Raw genomic sequence first — 24,974 nt, forward strand, 5'->3', positions numbered from 1 at the left:
TGATGCTACTATATTGTCAGGATGCATAAATGCATATTGGGCATAAACCAAGTTATTATGTCTTTTTGGTTCAAACAGTTGGGTGTCTTTCAACTAAACCAATTAAATTATATTATAATAATCAGGTCATCATTTACATTATATTATGATTTAGTTTTCCATTGCAGGACAAAACACGAAGAGTTTCTTTTTGTCAGATAGAAAGCGATATTAAGAGACCATTATGCAAGGTTTAAAATTTCGATCCGTGCCGAGACTTCGGTCCCAGACCGGAACGATACGGTTTCGATATCGTGCCGTGCCAATACGATTTCGGTATTTTTTTATTTATATATAGTTATTATTTGATAAATATATTTATTATGTATAATTTAAAAATAAGTTATATATTAATTTTATATAAGTTTTCATTATTAAATAACTTAATATTGTTATAAAAAATAATCAAATATATATTTTTTTAAAAAAAACAATTGATCTATAAATAACTTGAATTAAAAGTGATAAATCATAATATTATAGTATGTTAGCGTGAATCAAATATATTTTACTTAGATAACCTTTATAGTTCTCCAATATCCCGATTAAATAATCATAATTATATAAATTAATACAAAATACTATTATATATATAAATTTATTTACTTAATTAATAATTTAAATAATATATATTTAAAATAGTAAAAAAAATAGAATATCAATAAAACATTAAAACAGTAAAAAAAATAAAATAATTAAAAAATATATATAAGAATATAAATTTGATTTATTAGAATTTTTATAAATTTTTAAAAAATTTTAAAACAGTAAAAACAATTCGGAATATTATTTAATAAGATTTATTAATTTTTTAAAAAATTTAAATATATTTTATATATTTTTTTGAGATAATTTAATTAGGGTTTATGAAAGCTTCTTTAAAATATCACAAACAAGGAGTAATTGTTTGATTTATTTAAAATATTAATTTTGCACAGTGGCGTCATGCCCTCCCGTGACGCGTGCGTGCGCTCGCGGCCCCGAAGGCGTTTAGCGACACCTTCGACGACGCTTCCGGCGGGAAGCGTCCTGCGACGCTTTCGGCGCCGATAGAAATGTCATGTCAAGACGGCGTCCGCGACGCGCCCTGTGATGCTTCCAATGGCACCGAAAGCGTCTCGCGATGCTGCCGACGACGAGCGCGCTTCCTTCTGGCGCGTGACGCACGCGACGAAATCGCCGCTAGTTTAGTGTCGATTTCAATGCGCGGGCGGAACGGTAAGTTTCGCCCGTTCCGCCCGGCATGGAATGAAATTTTGAACCTTATCATTATGCATGTTGTTAGTTCTAATGACCTAACATCTATGATAAGCCTAGAGTTGAATATACATGAAACAAGTTGAGTTTATACTAAATCTTTGGACCAATTTGAGGGGGAGTGTTTGGACCCTCTTGTGGACTACCTGTGCTGGAATAATCTCATCAAGTCTAATATTTGTAAGTGTAAAGAGATACCTAGAATTTTGATTTTCTTCTTAAACATTAACTAACATATTAAAAAGTGATCTAAGAGGAAGATAGAACTCATTGAGCATTTAATAGTTGTGGTTTAGCTGTAGAAGTTCAACATAGAGGACAAAGGATGAATAAAATATATAGGTGATGAGGTTAGAGACAGACACATAAGTAATGCTGTTGTGTGATGGTTGCTGGTTTACAAAAAAAAGGATATTTAAATCAATATAAAAGATGTTTAACTATCTACAGTTGCAAGCTGCACAATTTTAACATTGAAAATTTACCTTCAGGGTTCAAGTGTTTATTTATTTATTTATTTTCTTCTCTAGTAGTGGTGGGTATAACAGTCTAGCAGTGGTATTGTGATGGGTACGCTTGCCTTTCTTGTTAAGTCATGATTTATTCTTTCCATTCAATTTTGGCCTCAATAAATCTTCTATATCAACTATCTTTTATCTGGCTGTAGGCTCATTAAGAAGACTATGTCAAGAGCTTATGATTTAATCAGTCAAACAAGCTTTAGAAGCCTTGGAAGCCTTAGTTATCCTTGCTCTGATTCCTTGGATGCAACAGTTGTCGCTTCCAAGCTGAATATTTATGATGATCTTCCCCAGGAATTTTTTCAAATGATTGCTGCTGTTGGACCATACCTCTACCGTGATACAATTCTGCTTCAGAAGGTGAAAAGTTGTTTTATTGCTTAATCATGGTGACAATGCTTTTTCAAACTGTTTCTTTATCCAAGGGCATTTTTTTGTACATATGTTAACCACATGATGTCTTTCTTATGTTTTCTTTCCCGACTCCTCTGCATGATTTGGTCAATACCATAGGATTGCATGGTGCATCATTGATACAATATTTAAGCCATAGACTAAAATTACAGGCTAACTTCCAATGTTGAATATAATGAAGATACTATGTCTACCTATACCAATATGTAACTTATACCCTGTGAATATCAATACACTCCTTATTCTGGTTGCATATTTGGTGATATTTGCATGTGCAGGTGTGCATATTGTTAAGGGCATATTATGTATCTGCACAAGATATTTCCAGTACTGTCTCATGTGCTGATTTGAATGATGCAAAGAACCGAGATCCTCGTTTTCGAGCTAAAGAAGCTAGACATAGAGTTGAGGAAGCTTTAGGAACATGTTTACTCCCCTCCCTGCAAATGGTACCTGCAAATCCTGCAGTTGGCCAGGAGATATGGAACATTCTGTCTATGCTTCCTTATGAGGTTCGCTTGGTATTGTTATTCTTTGTAATGAGTCAATATTGGTCCTATCCTGTCAATTTTGCATTGTAGGCCCGTTATCGTCTATATGGTGAATGGGAGAAGGAGGATGAACAAAATCCAATTCTTCTGGCAGCAAGGCAACTTGCAAAGGTCCATATCTTTTAATTTCTTTCATATCATCTATGTATATTTTGTATGCACAGAACTTAGTTCCAGTATTTGGGAAATTAGTTGGACACAAGGAGAATTTTGAAAAGGCTTGCAAAGGAAAACTTGAAACAACTGAGTCGCATGGTAGCCAAGCTTGCTCATTCTAATCCGATGACTGTTCTCCGCACAATAGTTCAGCAGGTTCACTTTTCCCAAGAATGACTATCCTATTATTTTTTTTTTGGATATATCATGCCTCCATCCCCATTGGAGATAAAGAACTATGGAAAGACCATAAATTGCAGATTGAAGCATATAAGGATATGATAACACCCGTTGTGGATGCATTCAAGTACTTAACACAGGTACCATTTTTATTTGATCTTTTATGCCTATTGTGCTTCTGGTAAATGGTTATATTGGTTCTCTTGTAGCATTACTGAGCATAACCATGATGTTGACACTATCTTTTTTTATGCACATTCTTATTTTATCAAACTGAACCAACATACATTTGTAAATGCCAAGTTTATATTAACATTCACTTTTAGCTTATCGTGCTAACTATAGTTTGCTGCCTCGATAACTATCTCTTATCATTGTACGTATATGACCATGTTGCTGGGGAGATTTGCTACAGAATCTCGATTCAAACTTGTGTGCTTTTGAGGTTTGTTATATGGTGGATCAAGATATGGATCATTGCTTCATCATTGTACTTGTACTCCATGAACAAAGCAACACCACATGTTAGTGTCACCTACTACAAGAATAAGATAGTTATGAAGGGAGTGGACAATGGAGGACGCACTTCCTTCAACTTCCCTCTATTTCCTCCTTTATCTTTCTTTTTTAGCCTTGAGTATAGAGTCATATATCTGAATCAATTTTCAAACGCGGTAACATGTGAATACCTTGAACGATAGTGAATTGCTCTAGGTGAATTTTCTGGTCTATTAGAGTTGGTAATTTGATTCATGGGTGGTAGTATTGGTGTCAGAAATTGCAAAACCTAAGTATCCTTGGCATCTGATTGGTGGGATTGAATCAGGATAAATTCAAAATATGTACAATAATTAAGCTTGTTTAATAAATAAGATATAAAAGGTATTCAAAAACCTAAAGATGGTTGCTATATTTGAGTAATATTATTATTTTAAAAGAAAAATTTTCTTTACTCTGTAAATATCCGAATAAACAATTTATATCATAGAATTTGATATACTCACTATTAACCAATAAATAATTTATATATAGTATTATATATTCACTGTTGCACATGAGCAAAAGGTGAGAGTTGCCGAGGTGAGGATGTTAAGGTGAATGTGTGGATATACGAGAATGGACAGAATAAGAAATGAGAATATTAGAGAGAAAGTTGGAGTTGCATGAAAAAATTCCAAGAGACACATTTAAGATGGTACGGACATGTACTTGTACTTAGGCCACCAATAAATGCTCCAGACGATATGAAATTATGATAAATATGCATATCAAACGAGAAATACTAAAAAAGATTTGATTAGCAACAATAAAACAAGATAAAATTTATTTAATATAGATGATGATATAGTAGGAGATAGAACTCAATGACATAAAAGGATCCATATAACCGACCCCACCTAGTGGGATAAACCTTGGTTGTTAATATACTCACTTATATTGAAAATTGATCACTCAATTAATAATATTATATCAAATAATATAATCATTAGCATCAAAATATTCATTTTTAATCTAGATATAAATAAATGCTATAGAAACTTGTAATTGCATATCAAATATATTGCACAATTAAATCTGTAGTTATATATATTAGTTTTTTCATATTATTTGACTGTGTTCATTAACAATTTAATTAATAATGTTAATTATATATTCAATATTATTTACTTATTTATTATATTAATTAATCTAACAGTATTGGAGTATTAGTTAATTATGTAGTAATTAATAATTTTAATTATTAATTTGTTTACCCCCAAACAGACCAATTTGTTCACTTATACATGCTCACAGCATCCTTCTTCTAATGTTTCCATCCACCTTAAATCCGCCTCTACTATCACCTTTTTCCTACACCTAATCCAATTATTCATATGTTAAAAACACAAAAAATAATACTGATAATATTTTTAGTATTTAGTTTAAGGGCATCCTTTAATTAGTATATTTAATGAATTAGTTATATTGTTTTATAATGATTAAAAAAATATCAAACAATATTTTAACTAAAACATTTACATATTGAAAATTCAGATTAAATTATCAAACATAAACATAATGAATGACATCTGACAATTATTAATATCTCATGAATGGTGGTTAAAAATGCATTAACAATTAATAGTACATAAAATAGCAATTAATTTAACATAACTAAAATTATATAAAACATTTAAATACTAGATGATAGTTAATGAATAAAAATTATAACTAAATAATATTGTTAGTTTCATTTCCTCATTTGTCATAGAAGCAATTAATAACACTGAATGTTAAAACTGTTTCATATATTAGAAGCTTTGCAAACTTATAATTAATCAGTGAACACGTGTCACTGCAGGGACACTTCATTCCTCTTCTCCTTCTGAATTTAGCAGCCACACAACTTCAAGGCACTATTTCTTTTCCCTTCCTAGCCAAGGCCTGTGCCTCTTCTGTAAACTCACAGCTGTGAGGTGTCCCAACTCTAGTTGGCTTCATTTTTCTTTTTTTTTTCCATTGCCTGCGACGGCAGGATGGTGGAGTGATGCCACCTGATTTTGTGAAAAAGACCGATTCCTTAAATTCTCATCTCTTCGATCTGTTTTCTGGCCAAATCAATTATATTCTGGGTTGTTTTTTATTTATTATTTCGTACCTCCAAAGGATTGATAGCATTGCTTGACTTCTTGACTGAAATCGGATTATTCTCAGCTGATTTTGATCCAACTTAGCTGATGGGTATCTAGGGAAGAGCACTATTCTTTTAGTTTAGTGAGGAAAACTACAACCAAATATAAAAATTTTAGCTTGGAAAACCCAAACCCAAACCAAGACCAACTGAAACTGTTTTGGTTTGGTTTGAGGTTCGGTTTGAACCACACTGAATTGTTCGATTTGATTTGGTTTTAAACTGTTAAATAAATATAAATATAAATTAATCAAAAATAAATTAAAAACTAGTTTCCGAATAATACTTATATTGAAATTAGTGACAAAATCATAATTTAAGGTTAACATAGATTAGGGAAGATAATAATAAGAAATCATAATAGTTAACATTGCATTTTCCCCCTATATATATATTGAAAAAACCTTAATGGTTTGGTTTTAACAGCATGAACAAGTTCAAACTGAAACCAAATCAAAACTGAAAATTGTTCCTAGTATCCAACCTGAAACTAATCAATAAACCAATAGCTTGAATTTTTTGGTTTGGTTCAATTTGGTTTGTTGGGCTTGGTTTATAGATGCCTACTCCTATCCGTATTGAAATCGGCTGAGTTTGCCAACCATGGTCTAGTTTTGCTTTTCTTAATTCGTCTGGTAAATAACAATTGGTATTGATTTCTAGTATTAATTTCATGATCATAACTTTTATAACAGCCACTGCTGTTATTCACCAAGTAAGCTTGGGCATCCATAACTAAAATGAAATCAAATTGTATCAAACCATAGTGGGAAAAAATTTAGTTTGTCAGTTTGACCTCTTTTTCATTTATTTTATAAAATAAAAAAATCGGTATAATTTGGGACAATGGTAAGCTGCTGATAAAACCAAACAGAACCAAGACGGATCATATTTAAATATACCTTATATTTATATGTTTAGGTATGTATTTTGTAAGTTGATAAAATTTAATGTATTATTTGAAGTATTTTTGGTATTACAAAGAAATATTTACAGGAATCATTATAGTACAAGAATCATCAAGGAGATGGTTTTTGACAAGATATATGAGAACAAGTCAATAAATGATTTGATGAATATTGACAAGAGAGTAACAAAGAATAAGATACAACTATGACTTAATAGAATACTTATGTATGATTGTAACAAAAATTCCCATAGTAAAAATTAAATATGGACCTTAAAGTTGTTTTTTTTTACTTGGAGTGGAAGTAGGGGGGAATGAAGTAGTTCAAGTGAAGGGAAATGGAAAGAAATGAAAGGTAAGAATTAATATTACCCACTATTGTAACTCTGTCCCATGCCTGTTGTTTACTTGGACGGAATCAAAAGGAAAAAAAATTATGCCACTTGATTATTTGTGGGTAATAAATGCCTAAGCTTCATTTAATTTCATTTTTGCTTGATTTTGGTAGAAATAAGAAAGTGAAATTAGTTGGAATTAAATTAATTTCTTCTTTTATACAAATAGGATAAATCAATTATTTGATTTGTTTTCTTATCTATCCTATTTCCATCCAACACAACATCATATTGGAGTGAGCTAGAGGAAAAGTTGATGTATTTTTATTTTGACTCAAAAAGTAAAAGAAACATGATGCATTGTTTGAAATCTTGTGTTGTGTTGTGAAGCATAGTCAAAATGTATCGTTCCGATAAATTATAAAAACTCGAAACTACTATAATTTATCCTGTGTTGTTAACTTAATTTGTTGATGAGTATAGTGTCATACTAACATTCAACACCCTTTGACGTGTTACAAACAACGTGAAGATAAAGTGATGCTTGTTAGTTTTTTAGCTTATGTTCATGCAAAACAATGTTAAAATTGTATGATTTTGTATAAGAGATAATAATATGGATGTGTTCTATTTTTTATTCTTCTTTTTCATCTCCACTGGCACCATAACTCAAAAATAACAACAATACAGTTCTAGGTAAAATCCAAAATTCAGGCATGGTGTGAGATTTTGAATGGTACATGCCTAATTCAAAAGCCTTGCAATGAAAAACAAAAGCAAATCTAACAATAATGGTTTACGTGCTCACAGATGAAAACAAAATCATAGTCTTAAAGATAAGAATGTTTTTCTGACTTAGAAAACACATGACCTAATCAACAAGCTAGTAAGGGGTAATGGATATGGTAGGAAAGTTCAGTGGTTATGTTCAACACAATACAAAAGAATAAGGGAAGAGACATCAAGAGGGTTAGTGGGATGAGAGGCGAGAAAGGAGGGGTCTGCCACTTGAGGGATGGTGGTGCTGTAACATGACAAAGGGGAAGCTGCAATGGCAGTAGTCTTTCTCCTCTAAGGGGAGATTAGGTGGTCAGTTGAGAAGAAGTTCATCCATAACATACTAATAATATTTTCTTTCATTCAAAGAGTAAAGCTCTCGTTGGAGGATTCATATTGCAGGATTCTTCCATGTATTATTTCTCAACATGCTATAGCATGTTGCACTATTTAGACAACTGTAAATTATCTTTACATGTTTGTAGCACCAAAACCTTGCTTTTGTTTGAATAAACTGACATCTGAGTGTCTCTTGTCATCTGCCTTAATGCCCTGGTCCATATTTACATGTTAAGTGCCAAATATTATTGTGTTATCAGAACTAGTATCCTAGCTTCAGAACATTCATTTGGCAGATCATAGGATTAACCTTGTCTCTTTATTTTTCTTCGTTTTCATTGTTTTGAGGAATTGGAAACATATTTTTTTTTAAAAAAAAAATTATGGCCATTTCCTCAGTATTTTTTCTTCCGTGCATTTTAAGGGACCACCACCAGGTTCATGTGTATGTTTCTTCTTGAGGTAAATTTGTTATGCTAAAAATATTTTTTATTGTCATGTGTAGATTGTGTTCTTTTACAGAGTTCTTGCACTGAGCAATTTATTTGTTGGTTGATCTATTGAATTTAGTTTTGCCATGTCTTATATATTTATCAATTATTTGCAGTTTCATGTTTTTTTTCATGTGTTTATTTCCATTTTCCATGACAGTTGGAGTATGACATGCTGGAATATGTGGTGATTGAGCGTCTAGTATATGGAGGGCGATCTAAGCTGAAAGATGATGGCCTTAATCTGTCAGATTGGCTTCAATCTCTTGCATCCTTCTGGGGTCATCTGTGTGTATATATTTCTTCAAATAAATGCTTTTAACCTCCATAATGTTTGCTCATGATAATTTATTATGAGCTGAATGTGTTTATTTGTTAAACTCTGGCTTGTTAAATTCGGCCTACAAAAACTGCTTTTTTTGGTACTATCACCAATATCACTTATTTGCTTATTTTCAGTTGTAAGAAGTATCCTTCCATGGAGTTGAGAGGTCTTTTTCAATATCTTGTCAATCAGTTGAAGAAGGGCACTGGTATTGAGCTTGTTCTTTTACAGGTAGCTTCAAAGGCTTTATCTTTTGTTTATGGTCTTGCTAAGAATTTTGAACCTACACATTTTGGTCCAAGTGCAGGAACTTATTCAGCAAATGGCAAATATGCAATACACTGAAAATATGACTGAAGAACAACTTGATGCTATGTCTGGAAGCGAGACTTTGCGGTATCAGGCTACTCTCTTTGGAATGACTAAAAATAATAAGGTAAACTCACATTCGGCCGCTATAAGTCATCATGTGAGACTATTAATCAGATAATCTTTCAACATTTGTGATGATTTGTGTTTTTAATGTACTTGTATATGTTTGCCCACATTTATCATATGCATTTCTATTACTTCTCACTATAGAGAGAGGAAGGATAGTGCATGTCCAAAATAGAAACTCATCTCTCCTGTCCTCTCACTCTCTATGCTCGCTCTAGCTCAATTTAATTATGTCCTTTCTTCTCTAGCAATTATCTGTTTACCTCTGTATTCTAGATAGTGAGAGAGATAACGTGTGCAAACACTTTTTCCAACTATTTAGGGTGACTATGTGAATGTCTAAATCTCTTTTAGTTGAAATTTAGTAGTTTTATTTGGCCTTTACCTCCCCTTTACTCCAATTGGTTTGACTTATCTAACTACAAATTCTTCTAGTCATGTTTGGACATTTTCATATGATGCTAACTTACGTTCTCTCATTCTATCATAAATAAAAACTAAAAATTTGGTCTCTTAGTAACTGAATACACACATCTCAACATATGCATTACACATTTGGCTGTAGCTTTTGCTTAATGCCCAATGCCAAACTGGTATCTGTTGTGGCTTCAATGCCTATGCAAATTAGTTTCGATTAGACAAAGCCTCAATGAAATGGATTTGGCTATATTTTCTTTTACCTGGACAATAATTTTTCTTGTTTAATATCTACATTGTTTCAGATTTAATCGTTGAGAGTTTGCGAGTTTTTGCATGCTATTGTATTTGGTTTCTCCATTTTTGTTCTACTATTGGCACCCTACAGAAGAAAATTTTGTTCTCAAATTGGTTGGCTGGCTTCAAATGAGAGATTTTACTGTTAGGTTTATCAATGCTCAACTTGGTATAAGTTATTGCTGTGATTATTAGGTGTATTTTTTGTTATTTCTTATTGTTCTAACTCTTATTTTGCCAATATTTATGTTTTTTTTTTGTTATTACATAAATTGATTTTCTGCATGGGATTTAATAGATAGGTAAACTTTTGGATTTAGGCCTCTATATCTATTTCCACTCTTGTTGGATTCATTGATGAAGACAGCCATCTGAACCTTGGCATGCTAGATTCAAATTTAAAGTTGATGCTCTAAGATAAAGAAAAATGTACAAATTGTATGTCATTATTTCTTTTTCTGTTGCTTTTGCACTTTGTGTGTGAGAGATAACATAGTTGCCAGAATCCATATCCATTTGTAGATCTGATGGTAGAACCTTGGCATGCTAGATTCAAATTTAAAGTTGATGCTCTAAGATAAAGAAAAATGTACAAATTGTATGCCATTATTTCTTTTGCTGTTGCTTTTGCACTGTGTGTGTGTGAGAGAGAGATAACATAGTTGTCAGAATCCATATCCATTTGTGGATCTGATGGTAAAAGAATATCCAAGTATGAATTAGTTGTGTTAGTTTGATAGGATAAATGAAATTGGAATCATTAAGAAACAAATTGATGAAGAGAAAATTAAATAGTTAACTAATGTAAAGTTTCCAAGTAGTATTAGATTATTGTAGCAAAAAGGTGATTAGCTCATCCTAGGCTTCCTTCATAGTCCATCCCCAGGTCATGTGAAGAGAGGTAAATCACGGAGTCAACTTATAAAATAGTATTAAATTATTAATATATAGAACAATGGTTTTGAGGTTAATGTTGATCAAGTGGTACTATATTTCTTTCTTGATTGACGATGACATCTCTTGATCTAGCGAGAGTAGTTGATAAGGCACTTGGTTTAGCTAGTGACAGAACAAGCAGTGGCAAGTAGAGCAATTTAAGTTGGATTTCTTAATATTAACTCAGGCAATCCCTATATACATTAGCAAATTTTGACACAGTAACAATTCTATACCTTAGCAAGTGTTTTTTGGTTGTCATTTTATTGTGTGGTTGATCTTCTGGTGTCTTGCAGTTCTTTATAAAACTCCCAAGTTGTTTAATTGTATGATCATATCTTGTTTTTTCTTTTTGGGACTGAGTTATTCTACCGGAGTCTTTGTAGTTCTTTATAAAACTCCCAAATTCTTTGGTCATGTGATCATATTTTGTTTTTTCTTGTAGGTACTGAGTAAATCCACCAACAGGTTGAGGGATGCATTGCTACCTAAGGAAGAACCAAAGTTGGCTATTCCACTTCTAGTACTTATTGCTCACCACCGCTCCATGTAATGTGTTTTGCTTCACCATTTATTCAAAACTGTTTCAACTTATTCTGTTTGTGTATCCATTATGTTAGTTGTTGCATGATAATTTTACTAGTTCATTTTGAATTCTGATTTATAATGTAATTATAACTCCAATGCTGAGTTCGTTGCTTCGTGTATAGGGTTGTCATGAATGCAGATGCGTCATACATCAAAATGGTTAGTGAACAGTTTGACAGGTGTCACGGCACACTCCTGCAATATGTAGATTTTCTATGCAACGCATTGGCTCCTGCAGCTTATGCTCAATTAATTCCTTCTTTAGATGAACTTGTGCAAAAGTACCATCTGGACCCAGAGGTGATTTTTGTTTTTCCTTTTTATTCTCTCTTTTGGTTAATTAATACAAGTGTCTCAAACTTTCAATTTTTGTTTAAAAATCTTTCTAAAAATTTCACTTGCTTCCAATTCATAGCTAAACTGTTTAAGCTATTTTAATAGTATCCTATTCTTAATAATATATGTTCTATTTGAATTTATAAACCAATTTTATAAACTCTTTATTTGTTAAAACTCTTTTTCCTTCAAAAAATAAGATATTTTCCATTAGGAACAATGTGTTTTTTAACTTGAAATACTTTCTTCATTCAAAGAAAAATCATTTTCAAAAAATCAATAATTATTTGAATTGAAGAACTCATGTGGACAATTGGATGAAGTTAAAATTGTTTAAATAGTTTAGCTATCAAATTGTAGCCATGAAACTTGTGGGTGGTTTTGGGAAGACATGAAAGTTTATCTTCAGATTTCATTGAATGGACCTTTATTTGAAATAGCATTAGAATTTTCTGCTTTTACTTTTTTATGTGAGCCTACATATGACTTGTTGCTTCTTATAGCACCTAGATAAAACTGAGCTGTATGGTAGAATATGATTTTTGTTTTGTCATATGTAGATTTAGAATCTAAATTCTCGTTTGACACAGGTTGCCTTTCTGGTATACCGGCCCGTGATGAGACTCTTCAAAAGAATGCATGGATCTGATTCTTGCTGGCCCCTTGACACCATTGACCACTCAAACAATGAAACTGAAGAAAATGAAGTAGAGCCTTCAAATTCATCAAATGATGTTGTATTGGATCTTGGTTCACCATGGAGACCTATAATGTAAGTTCTGTTGGATTTAAGCTCTGTTTCTTAGCTTTGATCCAATCTCTCTCACAAAGTTTAGCTGTATGCAGCCTGTCCAATATGTAGCTGCCTTATTTCTGAGCTCAATAACTTTTGGATTTTACATTGAAATTGCATCATGCTTCTTAATATTTAACATATTCATGTTCTACTTATAATTTTTCAGGTGGTCAGATCTTCTTGCTACAGTCCAGTCAATGCTTCCCTCAAAAGCTTGGAATAGCCTTTCTCCAGATCTGTATGCCACATTTTGGGGGTTAACTCTTTATGATCTTCATGTTCCCAGAAACAGGTATGAGGCAGAGATTGCCAAACAACAGTCTGCCATGAAAGCCTTGGAAGAGATTTCTGACAACTCAAGTATTGCAATCACAAAACGTAAAAAGGACAAGGAAAAGATTCAAGAGGTTTTAGATAGATTGACTAGTGAATTTCAAAAGCATGAGCAGCATGTCTCATCTGTGCTCCAACGGCTTGCTCGTGAAAAGGATAAGTGGCTAAGTTCCTGTCCTGACACTTTAAAGATCAACATGGAGTTTCTTCAGCGATGCATTTTCCCTCGTTGCACTTTCAGCATGCAAGATGCTGTATATTGTGCTAATTTTGTGTTTACCTTGCATTCTCTTGGAACACCTTATTTTAACACAGTGAACCATATAGATGTTCTTATCTGTAAAACCCTGCAACCTATGATCTGCTGCTGCACTGAATATGAAGCTGGAAGACTTGGAAGGTTTTTGTATGAGACATTAAAAATGGCATATCACTGGAAGGTAAATGGGAATTGTTTCAGTTGTGCTACATTGGTTTCTTATGTTGGTTTTGTAAAGTTATCTTGTCAAAATTGTCTTATAGGAAGATGATTCATCAGTTTGCTTCAAATTCATGCCATAAGATCTTTTTTTTTTCCTTTCAGAGTGACGAGTCTATTTATGAAAATGAATGCGGAAACATGCCTGGATTTGCCGTTTATTACAGATTTCCAAACAGTCAGCGTGTCACTTACAGCCAGTTTGTTCGAGTATGCACTTTTCGTGTTTTTACTTTTATGAAGTTTAGAAGTTTCATAGATGCAGCATTGTTGCTTAGCCTTGGTTAGACATTTTAAACATGTGGCTTGCAAATCTTCATAAACATGTTCGATAACAGAAGGAACAAAAAATAACTTGCTTAATTTCAGATGCAGAACACACACACACAGAGTTTATAGGTTCAACAGTCTATGCTAGAAGTTGTTTATGATTTTTTTTCGATGTATTGATTTTTATCATGTTCTTATATCTTTACCCAAATGTTTTATGTGCCAATCAGCATGTTATCTTGTTTTATTTGCATTATTTTTTTTTATATCTCGTGTATTCTCATCTTAACTTGTTTTGCATTATTCTTCAGCTAGGACATCCTCTTCCTTGACTTATTTCTACCTCTGTTTTTTCTAACCCTTTCTGTTTCGTTTTTATTATGTCTGCCCAATTTTTTAATCCTGCCAATTTTTTAATCGTTTTTATTATGTCTGCTCTGAATTAGATGATTGAAATATATCACTAATGTATGTTTCCTACACCTCCATCTCTATTTATTCAATAGATTTACTTGATACTCCTATGATTTTTGCAAAGTTCTGCAATGGCCATCTGCTGGGTAATGCAAAAAATTTATTCTCAGTTTATGGTTAGCGTTCTTGATCTTAGGAAATAGAACACACTTTACATATATATAATTGGAGATTATTTTAGCAAACTGAGTTTCATTAATTATTTCAGCTAAATTTGTTACTGTATTTTACTGAATTTTTATTTTGTTTTGGGAAGGTACACTTCAAATGGAACACAAGAATAACACGGTTACTTGTACAGTGCTTGGAATCTAGTGAATACATGGAAATAAGAAATGCACTTATTGTTTTAACCAAAATATCTAATGTGTTCCCTGTTACCCGAAAGTCTGGACTTAATCTTGAGAAAAGGGTAATAATCATTTCTTTACCCTTTTTTTCAGACGCCATCTAAAGAATTCAGAATTCTCAATTCCCATTTTGGTTGGACTATTCTTTATAGGTGACCAAGATTAAAGGGGATGAAAGAGAGGATTTGAAGGTTTTGGCCACTGGAGTTGCTGCGGCATTGGCTGCTCGTAAGGTTAGTCATAAACTGGATAATGTTGTTTTAGACTGATTTAATTTGCAACAAATTTTATCCATATCAATTTTCTGGTCAATGTCTTGCTCATTCATTTATCTACTGACACAGAGCTTATGGGTTTCTGAAGAAGAATTTGGCATGGGCATTGTAGAGTTGAAATCAACAGCATCGGCTGCAAAATCAGTACCTGGTAATTTTTCAACGTCTTTATCAACTGCAACATTACTCCAAAGGATGTTAAGAGGACCAAATTCTTCTACAGGAAATCAGATGGTAGACCCTTTGAACACAGGCAAGGAACATATCCAACACATGAAATCTACTGATAGAACAGATGGCGGAAGTGTTTTGAAGCCTGATTCTACACAACCGAAAGTGAAAACTGGCCTTCTGGCAAATGGGCAGGAAACAAACTTCTCTATATCTGCTACAATGAGTAAGAATTCTGGTCTTGTGAAAAACATCGATGAATCCATGAGATCAGATGATGTGAGTGCCAAAGCTTATACTAAAGGTGCTGCAGAATCCGATGTAAGTAATGATCATACTCCAACTATGCATCTTATGTTGCACACTTCATCGCCTTTGTAGATATCAGTTTCGAGAATCTATTATGTATAATTTTCTGGATATATTCGGGTCTGGTATCATGGTGTTAAATTCTTCAACATAGTTTTCACTAAATGAAAGAAAACAAATATTTTAGTTTACAATTTAAATCTCGTGCTATCGTACCTTCTTGCCTGATATTATTTTGAGCCCATACTGAGCCATGGGACAATGTTGGAACATCACACCATTTGCTGTCTTCAGCAAGTGTTCAAAGGTGACCATGAAAGAATGAATGTCAAACAAAGCATGACTTGTGAGCCAGCAAACAATTTCTCTGTTATGTGCAGGTGGGAATAACAACTGTACATCCTTTCTTCATTTCCAATCCTTCCTCTCTGTTGATTCCTCTTCATCTTCTCTCTCTCTTTTTCTTTTTTTCAATCTTGCTCCTGTCCACCAACTACACCATATCAACAGAGTTAAGTTGTGCCAATCTATATCATGCAGCATAGGTCAACATCAAGGAATGAAATAAGCAGCTAAACCTTGCTTTATTTAATTGTTCATTTAAGTGCTATTTATTAACTGCAACATGCTTTCAAACACGAATAATGAGCAAAGTAACTTTATATAACAATGAGGTGATGCCATTTTATAGTCCTTACAAGCCAGACTAAAATTTACTTGGGCACAACAAATTAGTCTTATATGATTTACGTACAATAAATTCCTCAACATAAAATTATATTAGGTTTGATTGAAATAGTGAGAATATAAATAAATATAAAATTATATTAGGTTTGATTGAAATAGTGAGAATATAAATAAATAAAAAATAGAAATTAAAGCATCAATTGATTTCCTTTTCCCCAGTTTATTTTAAATGGGTATTTTATATGCATCATTCTCCAGCAATGACAGCCTCCTAAAGAGTTGTTGTCTACAGCATAGTCATTTCCTCCAATAAGGAAAATTGTAAGTCAACAATAGGAAAAACACTGTGCATCCCAACTGTCCCCTCTGTCTTGAATAACTGTGCTAAAGATGAGTTCTTGCATGATAACTAAAGGCGCACATCTGTGGAAAAATTGGTAGACAAAGATAGAACATTGGATGCCTTACAATTAGCAATTTTACTACGTTAAAGATTGGAATATTAACAATATTTTATTAATCATTCTCAATATGATTGTTCTCGTAACTTTGCAATGTGTGTCTTATATACACTCATTTGAACTCTGTTTGGTAGAAGAAACAGAATTGAATCAATTGATTACAAGCTTGATACTCATGAGTAACTAAAATTGGACGTGTACTAGTAGACAATTAACAAATTTTATATGATATCTAATGTTTATCTAATGTTCTTCATCGTGTTTATTTAGTTTAATTTGTTCTTTTAGATTCATAAAATAGTTTGGAGAATTCAACAATTGAGTTCGGGCTATGGTTAGTGGCATATTGGGTGTTCCTTAAAATAGGCACGTTATTAGGTGACTCTTCTTGACTTAACATAAGCTCATTCAAGGTTCTTTAATTTTAGTAGAAGTGGGTTATGCTTTGCCTATTATCTCTTATGATACTATGGTTGGCATCAATTGTGTGTCTCTCATTTCTTTCTCAAAGTGGAGTCTTAAGGCAATTTAACAAGTGTTTTTTGTAGAGTTAAATTTTAGGACTCATTTAAAAGTTCTTTAATCAAAGGAAAGTGCAACTAAATGAGGTGAAGGCTCTGATTGCTGGATCTTGGGTAATAAAATTTGCATTGCTCTTGGATCTTCTTTTCCTTTTCAACTTGAGTCTGTATGAGGAGATAGAGAGGCTTACTTTTGCTGTTTGTAGCTTTACTTTTATTTTTTGCTTGGCTACGTTTAGTAGGATTAAGCTTAATGGTTATTTATTTTGGTTAAAAGAATATGTACTCTTTCCATTGTAATGATGAAGAGGCCAAATAACAAAGGTCAATTAAGAATAGTGTAGATAACATATGGAAGAACATCCACCCTATTTGTAACTCTGCTCCCATTTGAGGACATCAAACATATCACCGTGATTGATAAAGAGGTGTCGTCCAACATTTAAAATTTGAGATCTCCAAACGAACCAATAAGGATGGGTAATTTGGTACTTGTATCAGCACACAATATAGTTTAGCACGAGTTGAACTGTGTTGATGTCTTTGATCTACTCCTACTTAATCCATTTACCTAAAAAGTATAATTAGTTGTGTGAATATTACATAGAACAACTTGCAGAAATTTAATTATAATTCAATGCTACTTGTGCATAATAACTTATATATTTTTTTTATTATTATTGTTAAACCAATGTTTAATTGAGCTAAAAAAACATATTCAATTCAGTAATGAATTTACTTGAGTTCAAGACTTGAATTGGTTTCAACAAGTTTATGTTAACCTCTACTGGTGAAATTATAATTTTATTGATTAGAGTTTGATTTTAGGATTGAATTGTGTTCAATCTGGTTTTACGTTGAATCATTTTTAATTGAACTTAGACTGGATTGCCTAGGGCACTGCCATGTGATGGCATGGCTAAGCAATCTGACAGTAATAATGAGAGGTTGAGAGAACAAAGCCTAAGGAAGATAAAAAATAAAAAAAGGAACAGTACTTAGTAGCTTGATTTCTCTTCTTAGACATTGTTGGAGTTTGTATTGTTTGACATTGCTGGAAAGGAATATCATCCAATACAAATGATACAAAGATTGTTATTGCACATCACAGTTAAAACACTTTATTTTTGTATGCTGCAGCCTTGTGTGAGTTTGATACGTTAGATGATTGATACATTTTGCCCACGTCAACTGGCACAAACCTGGATCCGAGACTGATTTTGTCTACCCATACAGCTTTGTATTACAGAGGATGGACTTCTTTGGAGTTTGATTCATGCATATTTCAGATTTATGACAATTTATATCTGTTATGATATAAAAGAAATATAAATACATATGTCGGTCCCTTTCCTGACAAATCAAACTTGTAGGATAAATATCTGGCCAATCAACTTAACATGGTACCAAAGGAGAATGTCTTGAGTTGATATCCTACTTGTGTCAAAGATACTCTCATTATTCATGTGCTGGATTTGAGCCATCAATATACCCATCCACACATGAAGTGGAAGGGATAGAAATATAAACTATAGGTTGGTCTTTTTTTTTCAATGTTCAAGCTTCTAGGATAATGAATTAGCCAATCAACTTAAATACCATATAGAGTTGTCCTCCATGTGCTTCCTATGTGGGTAGTTCGAATGCATCTGGTTTTCTCCTAGGTTTTTCAACTTTATGCGGTTCATTTAATCAATTATCCTTTTTGTTTTCAAATTGAAATTGTAAGTATATTTTCCTGATGGCCCATACCAGTTTTATAATCTAGTTTCTATACTAAAAGCTGGTAGAGTTCTTATACAGGTATAGTTGTTGGTCAACATGCAAATTGTGTACCAGGCATTTTGAAGGATATATGTTAATAATCGATCTAGGTTTGGTGTACATCACTCTTACTTTTTAAGTCAAATAACCTATTAACAATTTTTTGGGAATTGTTTAGGCTGACTAATCAAGGTCTTTATTAATAACAAACTGTTTTTCATTTTGATATTTAAGATTCTCATATCTATCATCTATAATTCTCATAGTACAGACTACTGAGGATATTTCTTCTCATCACATAAGAAAAAAAAGGTAGATCCGTGCTACCTTAACGACCTCTCTAATGTCGGACCCACAAATATGGAGGGAGGTAAATGCAGGTACATGTTAGGCGCATGGTGGGGTGATCACAAGTCGTCAGTTCTTGGGAATCGACCTCTAGTCATTACGCCAGAGATGTCATGCACCCATCATTTGAGCTACGCCCTACGGGCTCTTCTCATCACATAAGAGTATTAATAGATAATGGTCATAATAAGTTGCATGGGTGAACAAGAGCATAACAAAAAATCATTCTTTTATGGTTAAGATATGATGAATAGAATAATTACAGATATTGGGTTGATGCTTGTAAGGTTACTTTCAACTGCACTCTTTGTCTTGCATTTTATGCAACTGTTGTTGTATTGTGTCTTAAATGTGTTATTGTATCAGATCCTAAGCTTCTTTTTAATATTTTTACAATTAATATTGGCACAATATACCAAATCTTCTCTTGCATCATATCGAAATTGTTCTTGAATTTTGAAATTTTTATGACCTTTGCCATGTGGAAAATAATTGGCAACTTCTGAAGACACTATACAAAAAGCAATAGGCTTGGCTGATTGTCTATAATGGAGAACTTGCTGTAAGAATCCATGCTTAGGCTAACAACTTATGGCTGCCCTTTCCTCGTAGAGGCATCAATTTATAGATCAATCGGCGAACGATACTGCAAGAATCAATATTTGCTCATAGTTACCGACTTATAGATGCACTATCATCATAAGACATCAATCTAAAAGATCAACTTTTTTAAACTCTATTGTTTTTTGTGATTTTCTGAATGATCGCTTGTAACAAAACTGAAAGCAATCTACCTGATGAACAAGCTTTGTTGCCCTAATCATTTTCTAAACTAGCAACAGGAGTAAACCTTATTCTGAACTAGATATATTCTTGTTGGCAGACAAGAGTACTGCAAAAACGAGCTTCTATTCCAAAGCTGATAAAACAGGAGGTTGCCAAAGAAGACAACAAATCTGGAAAACCAGTTAGCAGGAGTGCCAGTCAACAGTCTTCTATATCTGCAGACAAAGATGCCCAAGTTTATCCAGCTGATAATAGGGAGGGTGGAACTATTGTTACTTCTTCTGCAGTATCCAATGGCATCTCTGTGCCTGCTTCTACAAAAACATCAGTTGCATCTACTAGAATGAATGAAATGCATGAAAATGTGGAAACTTCTGATGCATCCATTAGACAACAGAAGAGAACATTTCCTGGTGAAGAACAAGAAAAAACATACAAACGCAAGAAAGGGGAAACTGAAACTAAAGATGGTGAAATTACTGATGTACGAGTTTCTGATAAAGAAAGAGGTCATGATGCAAGAGCAATGGATAAATCTCCTTTTCTGGAGCCTGAGAAGCCTTCTTTGGAAGAGCAGAGTACTAATAGATCACTGGATAAATCAAAGGATAAAACTAATGAAAGACATGAAAAGGATCACAGAGAAAAGTCGGATCGCACGGACAAAGATCTTCATGACAAATCAAGAGATAGGTCACTGGAGAGGCATGGAAGAGAGCGTTCTATTGAAAAAATGCAAGATAGGAGCACCGATAGAAATCTTGATAGGTCAGTTGAGAAAGCTAGAGAGGATAGAAGTAAAGATGATCGGACCAAGCCCAGGCATACTGAGATCTCCACAGATAAGACACATCTCGATGAACGATTTCATGGACAAAGTTTGCCTCCACCTCCACCATTACCTCCTAGTTTTGTTCCTCAATCAGTGGGTAGCAGTAGAAGAGATGATGAGACTGACAGAAGAACTACTAACACAAGACACATCCAGCGACTTTCTCCTAGACATGATGAAAAAGAAAGGAGGCGATCAGAAGAGAATACTTTAACCTCCCAAGATGATTCAAAACGTAGAAGAGAGGATGACTACCGTGAAAGAAAGCGTGATGAACGGGATGGACCGTCAGTCAAGGTAGACCTTAATTCTGTGTAAAATTTTCTTCTATCATTGTCCAGAATGATAAAAGATCATGTTTTAAAAAGGCTACACAATTATCCACATTATATAAAGTCCTTTTCTCTATTAAAATTTTCAAAATTCTTTTGTTTATCATTATTATCCTATTTTAGGATTTGCATAATTGGCATGTCCAAAAGGCTTTGGCTTTCATTATCTATTAGGTGATCATGATTAAATATATAGGTGGATCTTAATGTGCCACGCATCTGAGATAATTGGCTAAAGAAACAAAGCAACAATTTTATCAGAAGCTATGGAACATTGTAGATAAAACTCTTCCGGATGGAAACTAAGCACCAATATGCAAAAATTGCCAACAAATTTGTAACGGCAGCACGTTGTACTGAAGTGGAAACTGGAAACATCTTACTTTGATAAGATAGTATATACCAAATGTGAAAAGATATATGGTTATCAGCAACATTACTATTTAATTAGTGTTTGCTCTTCATCCTTGTCTTGCTTTGTGTTATCCATTCAATAACCTACATAAAAACAAATACACCCGTGCAGTTTATTAATCATTTTTGATTGGGCAATATGTTTCTGCTCCATTTGTAATCTTCAACATTAAGCAATGCGTGGCAACTGATTGGTCAGCTCCACTTTTAATGATGTGTAATTTCCTCCAATGCATGTCTCAATTATTATCATATCAACTTTCACGTCCATCAACTTTTAATGGGTACAAGGTCTTAAATCATACTACTCGTTTCATGTTTGCAAATGGATAGTGATGGTTAGGTTTTCAATTCCTTTGCAAGATAGTTGACTGTCAGATTTTGGTCAAGATCATTAATATGCTAAAAGTCAATGATGTTTTTGTGTTATGATCACCAGATGGATGACAGGGAAAGGGATAAAGTACCCATGATGAAGGATGATACGGAACTCATTGCAGGCTCCAAGCGAAGGAAACTGAAGAGAGAACACATGCCTGAAACAGGTGGAGAGTATTCCCAAGCTGGTCAGCTACCTTCCTCACTTGCTTCAGGAATGCCTCAGTTATATGATGGTAGAGAAAGGGCAGACAAAAAGGCAGTCATAGGGCAGCAACGTGCTGCATACATAGAGGAAGCACCAAGAATACATGGGAAGGAAGCTGTAGGCAAAATTAACCGAAGGGAATCTGATCAGTATCCTTGTGCCTACTTATATGCTTTCAATTACATTTCTTCACCAATTTATAACATCCTCTTTAGATCTAATCTTGTGTTATTTCAGTCGACTTATAGTTTTTACTTGTATATGTGAAAATATTTTTTTTCACAAATTGTAAGTAGCACAAAAATGAGTCAGACAAATAGATGACCAATTAGATTAATATTTTTCTTCATCAACAACTACTTATATACCTACCTTTTATTTTGCTCCAAGTGTTCTGAGTAGTTTTTTTTCCCTTTTGTAGTTGAAGAAAAAGGGTGTGTACTTCTAGGATAATCATCAGAATAGTGAAAATGGCTACATGGTGTTTATGTGTTTATATAGTTTGCATGGCTGAGTAAATAAATCTCTCTAAGCCTTTAAGGGCTCTGCCTCTTTTACTTTCTACATCAAGAATTCATCAGTCCTTGTCTTAGTATACCTTGGTAGAACAGTAACTAGCTAAGAGAGGAGACGGAACTGTATGCTTCTGTATTCTGTAAAATCTGTGCAGGCTAAGGCAAAAAGCAAACATGCTGTAAGACTTGAAAATAGCCAGGGTAAGAAAATGAAGTAAACACAAAAGTTCTTGAGGCTCTCTACTAGGTGAGGCTCATTGGTGAGATCTAGGAAGCCAAAAGGGCATCCCAAAAAGTTTTAGAGTATCTACAAACCATCAACAAAACCAAATTTGTAACCCAACTTGAAGCACTAAACCAAATTGAACCCCAACTTGGTTCTACAACCCATCAACAAAACCAAATTTGTAAACCAACTTGAAGCACTAAACCAAATTGAACTACATGAATTATTGTGCGGTACAATTTACATTTCAAGTTGCAAGTTGTTTGTTGCACAAGGCCAAAATGCATATCTAGATAATTGATGTTTATATGATTTTTTTTTTAAAAAAAAAACAGTAGATAGCAAGCTTCTCTTCTTGTTTTCATCTTCCATTTTGGTCTAGAAAGTGTTACTTTGACTTGTAACTTCAGACTACATGAAAGGGAATGGGAAGAAGAAAAGCGAAGACCTGAAGCAAAAAGGAAGCACAGAAAGTAGTCGGCGATGAGCATCTATGTGCTGATGTTCTAGGAGCAACATCACAAGCTATTGCAGGCTTAGCCAGGTGTAAGATAACATCTAATGGTGTCAAAATTTTGTTGAGCTATGAACCTGTTACCTCGATGAGTACATCTAGTGTTTCTGCTGTCTGTGCCATGCCAGTGCTGTCGGGGATCAGAATAAACTCAGAAGATGGATTCAACGATGGAATTTGTAGTACTGCATTTGTGGACCTTGCCACAAGCAGATCCATTAAGCTTTCAGATTCTACAGCACAGAAGATGACAGAATTCTCATTAACTATTCCACTGTATCTGCATTGTTTATGGTGTGTCATTATCCTTACAGATCCATTTGTGGTCTCCAATCATGAAAATATTAATTATGATGATTGTGATATAATTTATTTGGACATTGTTGGGAGATCGGCGCAGCGTGCAACAGTGTGTAGATTGGAACTAGATTTAAATTAATTTTGCAAGCATCCATAGTTTTTGTGCTATAGGTTCAAAATATGAAGTAAAAGATTTTAATTGGTATGAGAAGGATTAATGATCCATCTTGTGTATGTAAACGCTACGCCCTCGACTTGCGACCAGTAAATTTTGTTCTTCTATATGTTTTGTAGGAATTGGTGTAAAGTAATTTTGTAGATGTTGCAATTCTTGACATGTTTTTGGTGATTGGTGTAGGGCTACTTACAGTTATGGCCTGGTTTCAGTTGGCATGGCCTATTAATCTTTTATCTGTAGTCTTTTCTGGATGTTTCAATGATCCAAAAGAAAAAAAAAACTAGCCACTTGTGGCTTCAAATTTTATTATTTAAATTTCATATGTTGTCAATAGACTGACCAGAGATATTTATAGAATAAATAAAATAAAATAAAAAGAAAAGATATTTTATCTGAATAAAATATATTAAAGGTGAATATAATAGAGTATTAATAAATGATAGAGAAATAAAAGAATGACAGAAGTAAATTTTTTAATAAAGGTTTAGGTGATTAATTTAATTTAGATAATTTAAATAGATTAATGAGTATAGAAATTTAAATTTTTATTGTAGAATTTAAATTTTAAAAGTAAAACAAGTTTTAAATGAGATGTACAATGGAAAATTTGTTGGATTAGATGAGATTCTGATAGAGATATGGAAATATCTAAGGAAAAAAAGTATTAATTGACTTATAAAATTATTTAATATGATATTAAAAATGAAAAAAATGTCTGATCAATAAAGGATAAATACTCAGTTTTCTTATATAAGAATAATGGAGATATATAAAATGGTGCAAATTATAGGGGTATTAAATTAATGAGTTATACCATGGAATTTTGGGAAAAATAATAGAAAAAATATTAAAGAAGAAAATCATGGTGATTAAAAATCAATTTGGGTGTCCGAAAGGTCGACAATAAAAGTTATTCATTTTTTTAGATAATTAATTGAAAATATAAGGAGTAAACAATATCTACACATGGTATTAGGGTTGTAAACGAAATGAGCATAGCTGAGCTTTGGGTCGTTCAAGCTTTTTTGATAAGGTAATATGCCGAGCTTAAAATGAACCAATTTTTTGAAATGGTTGTC

The 24,974-nt window shown here is 33.1% G+C and overlaps 1 protein-coding gene across 3 annotated transcripts in view; it reads left to right on the plus strand.

Moving 5' to 3' along the window:
• The window catches only part of LOC121976916 (THO complex subunit 2-like), a 67,149-nt gene extending 43,278 nt beyond the window's left edge, over positions 1 to 23,871 (plus strand). Inside the window, exons 14-33 of one of the 3 annotated variants that reach the window (XM_042529329.1) lie at positions 1,964 to 2,177; positions 2,510 to 2,743; positions 2,813 to 2,893; positions 2,975 to 3,094; positions 3,199 to 3,258; positions 8,799 to 8,926; positions 9,098 to 9,194; positions 9,271 to 9,399; positions 11,497 to 11,600; positions 11,762 to 11,939; positions 12,566 to 12,747; positions 12,938 to 13,544; positions 13,688 to 13,792; positions 14,583 to 14,738; positions 14,829 to 14,909; positions 15,021 to 15,102; positions 15,175 to 15,443; positions 20,096 to 21,127; positions 22,016 to 22,311; positions 23,286 to 23,871. In XM_042529329.1, coding sequence (XP_042385263.1) covers positions 1,964 to 2,177; positions 2,510 to 2,743; positions 2,813 to 2,893; positions 2,975 to 3,094; positions 3,199 to 3,258; positions 8,799 to 8,926; positions 9,098 to 9,194; positions 9,271 to 9,399; positions 11,497 to 11,600; positions 11,762 to 11,939; positions 12,566 to 12,747; positions 12,938 to 13,544; positions 13,688 to 13,792; positions 14,583 to 14,738; positions 14,829 to 14,909; positions 15,021 to 15,102; positions 15,175 to 15,443; positions 20,096 to 21,127; positions 22,016 to 22,311; positions 23,286 to 23,307 — 4,177 coding nt within the window. In that variant the 3' untranslated portion in view covers positions 23,308 to 23,871. Of the gene's footprint in view, positions 1 to 1,963; positions 2,178 to 2,509; positions 2,744 to 2,812; positions 2,894 to 2,974; positions 3,095 to 3,198; positions 3,259 to 8,798; positions 8,927 to 9,097; positions 9,195 to 9,270; positions 9,400 to 11,496; positions 11,601 to 11,761; positions 11,940 to 12,565; positions 12,748 to 12,937; positions 13,545 to 13,687; positions 13,793 to 14,582; positions 14,739 to 14,828; positions 14,910 to 15,020; positions 15,444 to 20,095; positions 21,128 to 22,015; positions 22,312 to 23,285 lie in introns of all 3 variants that reach the window. The other 2 variants (XM_042529328.1, XM_042529327.1) reach the window with 2 other exon arrangements.
• Positions 23,872 to 24,974: the final 1,103 nt, after the last annotated feature.

The sequence above is a fragment of the Zingiber officinale genome, chromosome 4B (assembly GCF_018446385.1).
Source record: "Zingiber officinale cultivar Zhangliang chromosome 4B, Zo_v1.1, whole genome shotgun sequence".
Taxonomy (NCBI): Eukaryota; Viridiplantae; Streptophyta; class Magnoliopsida; order Zingiberales; family Zingiberaceae; genus Zingiber; species Zingiber officinale.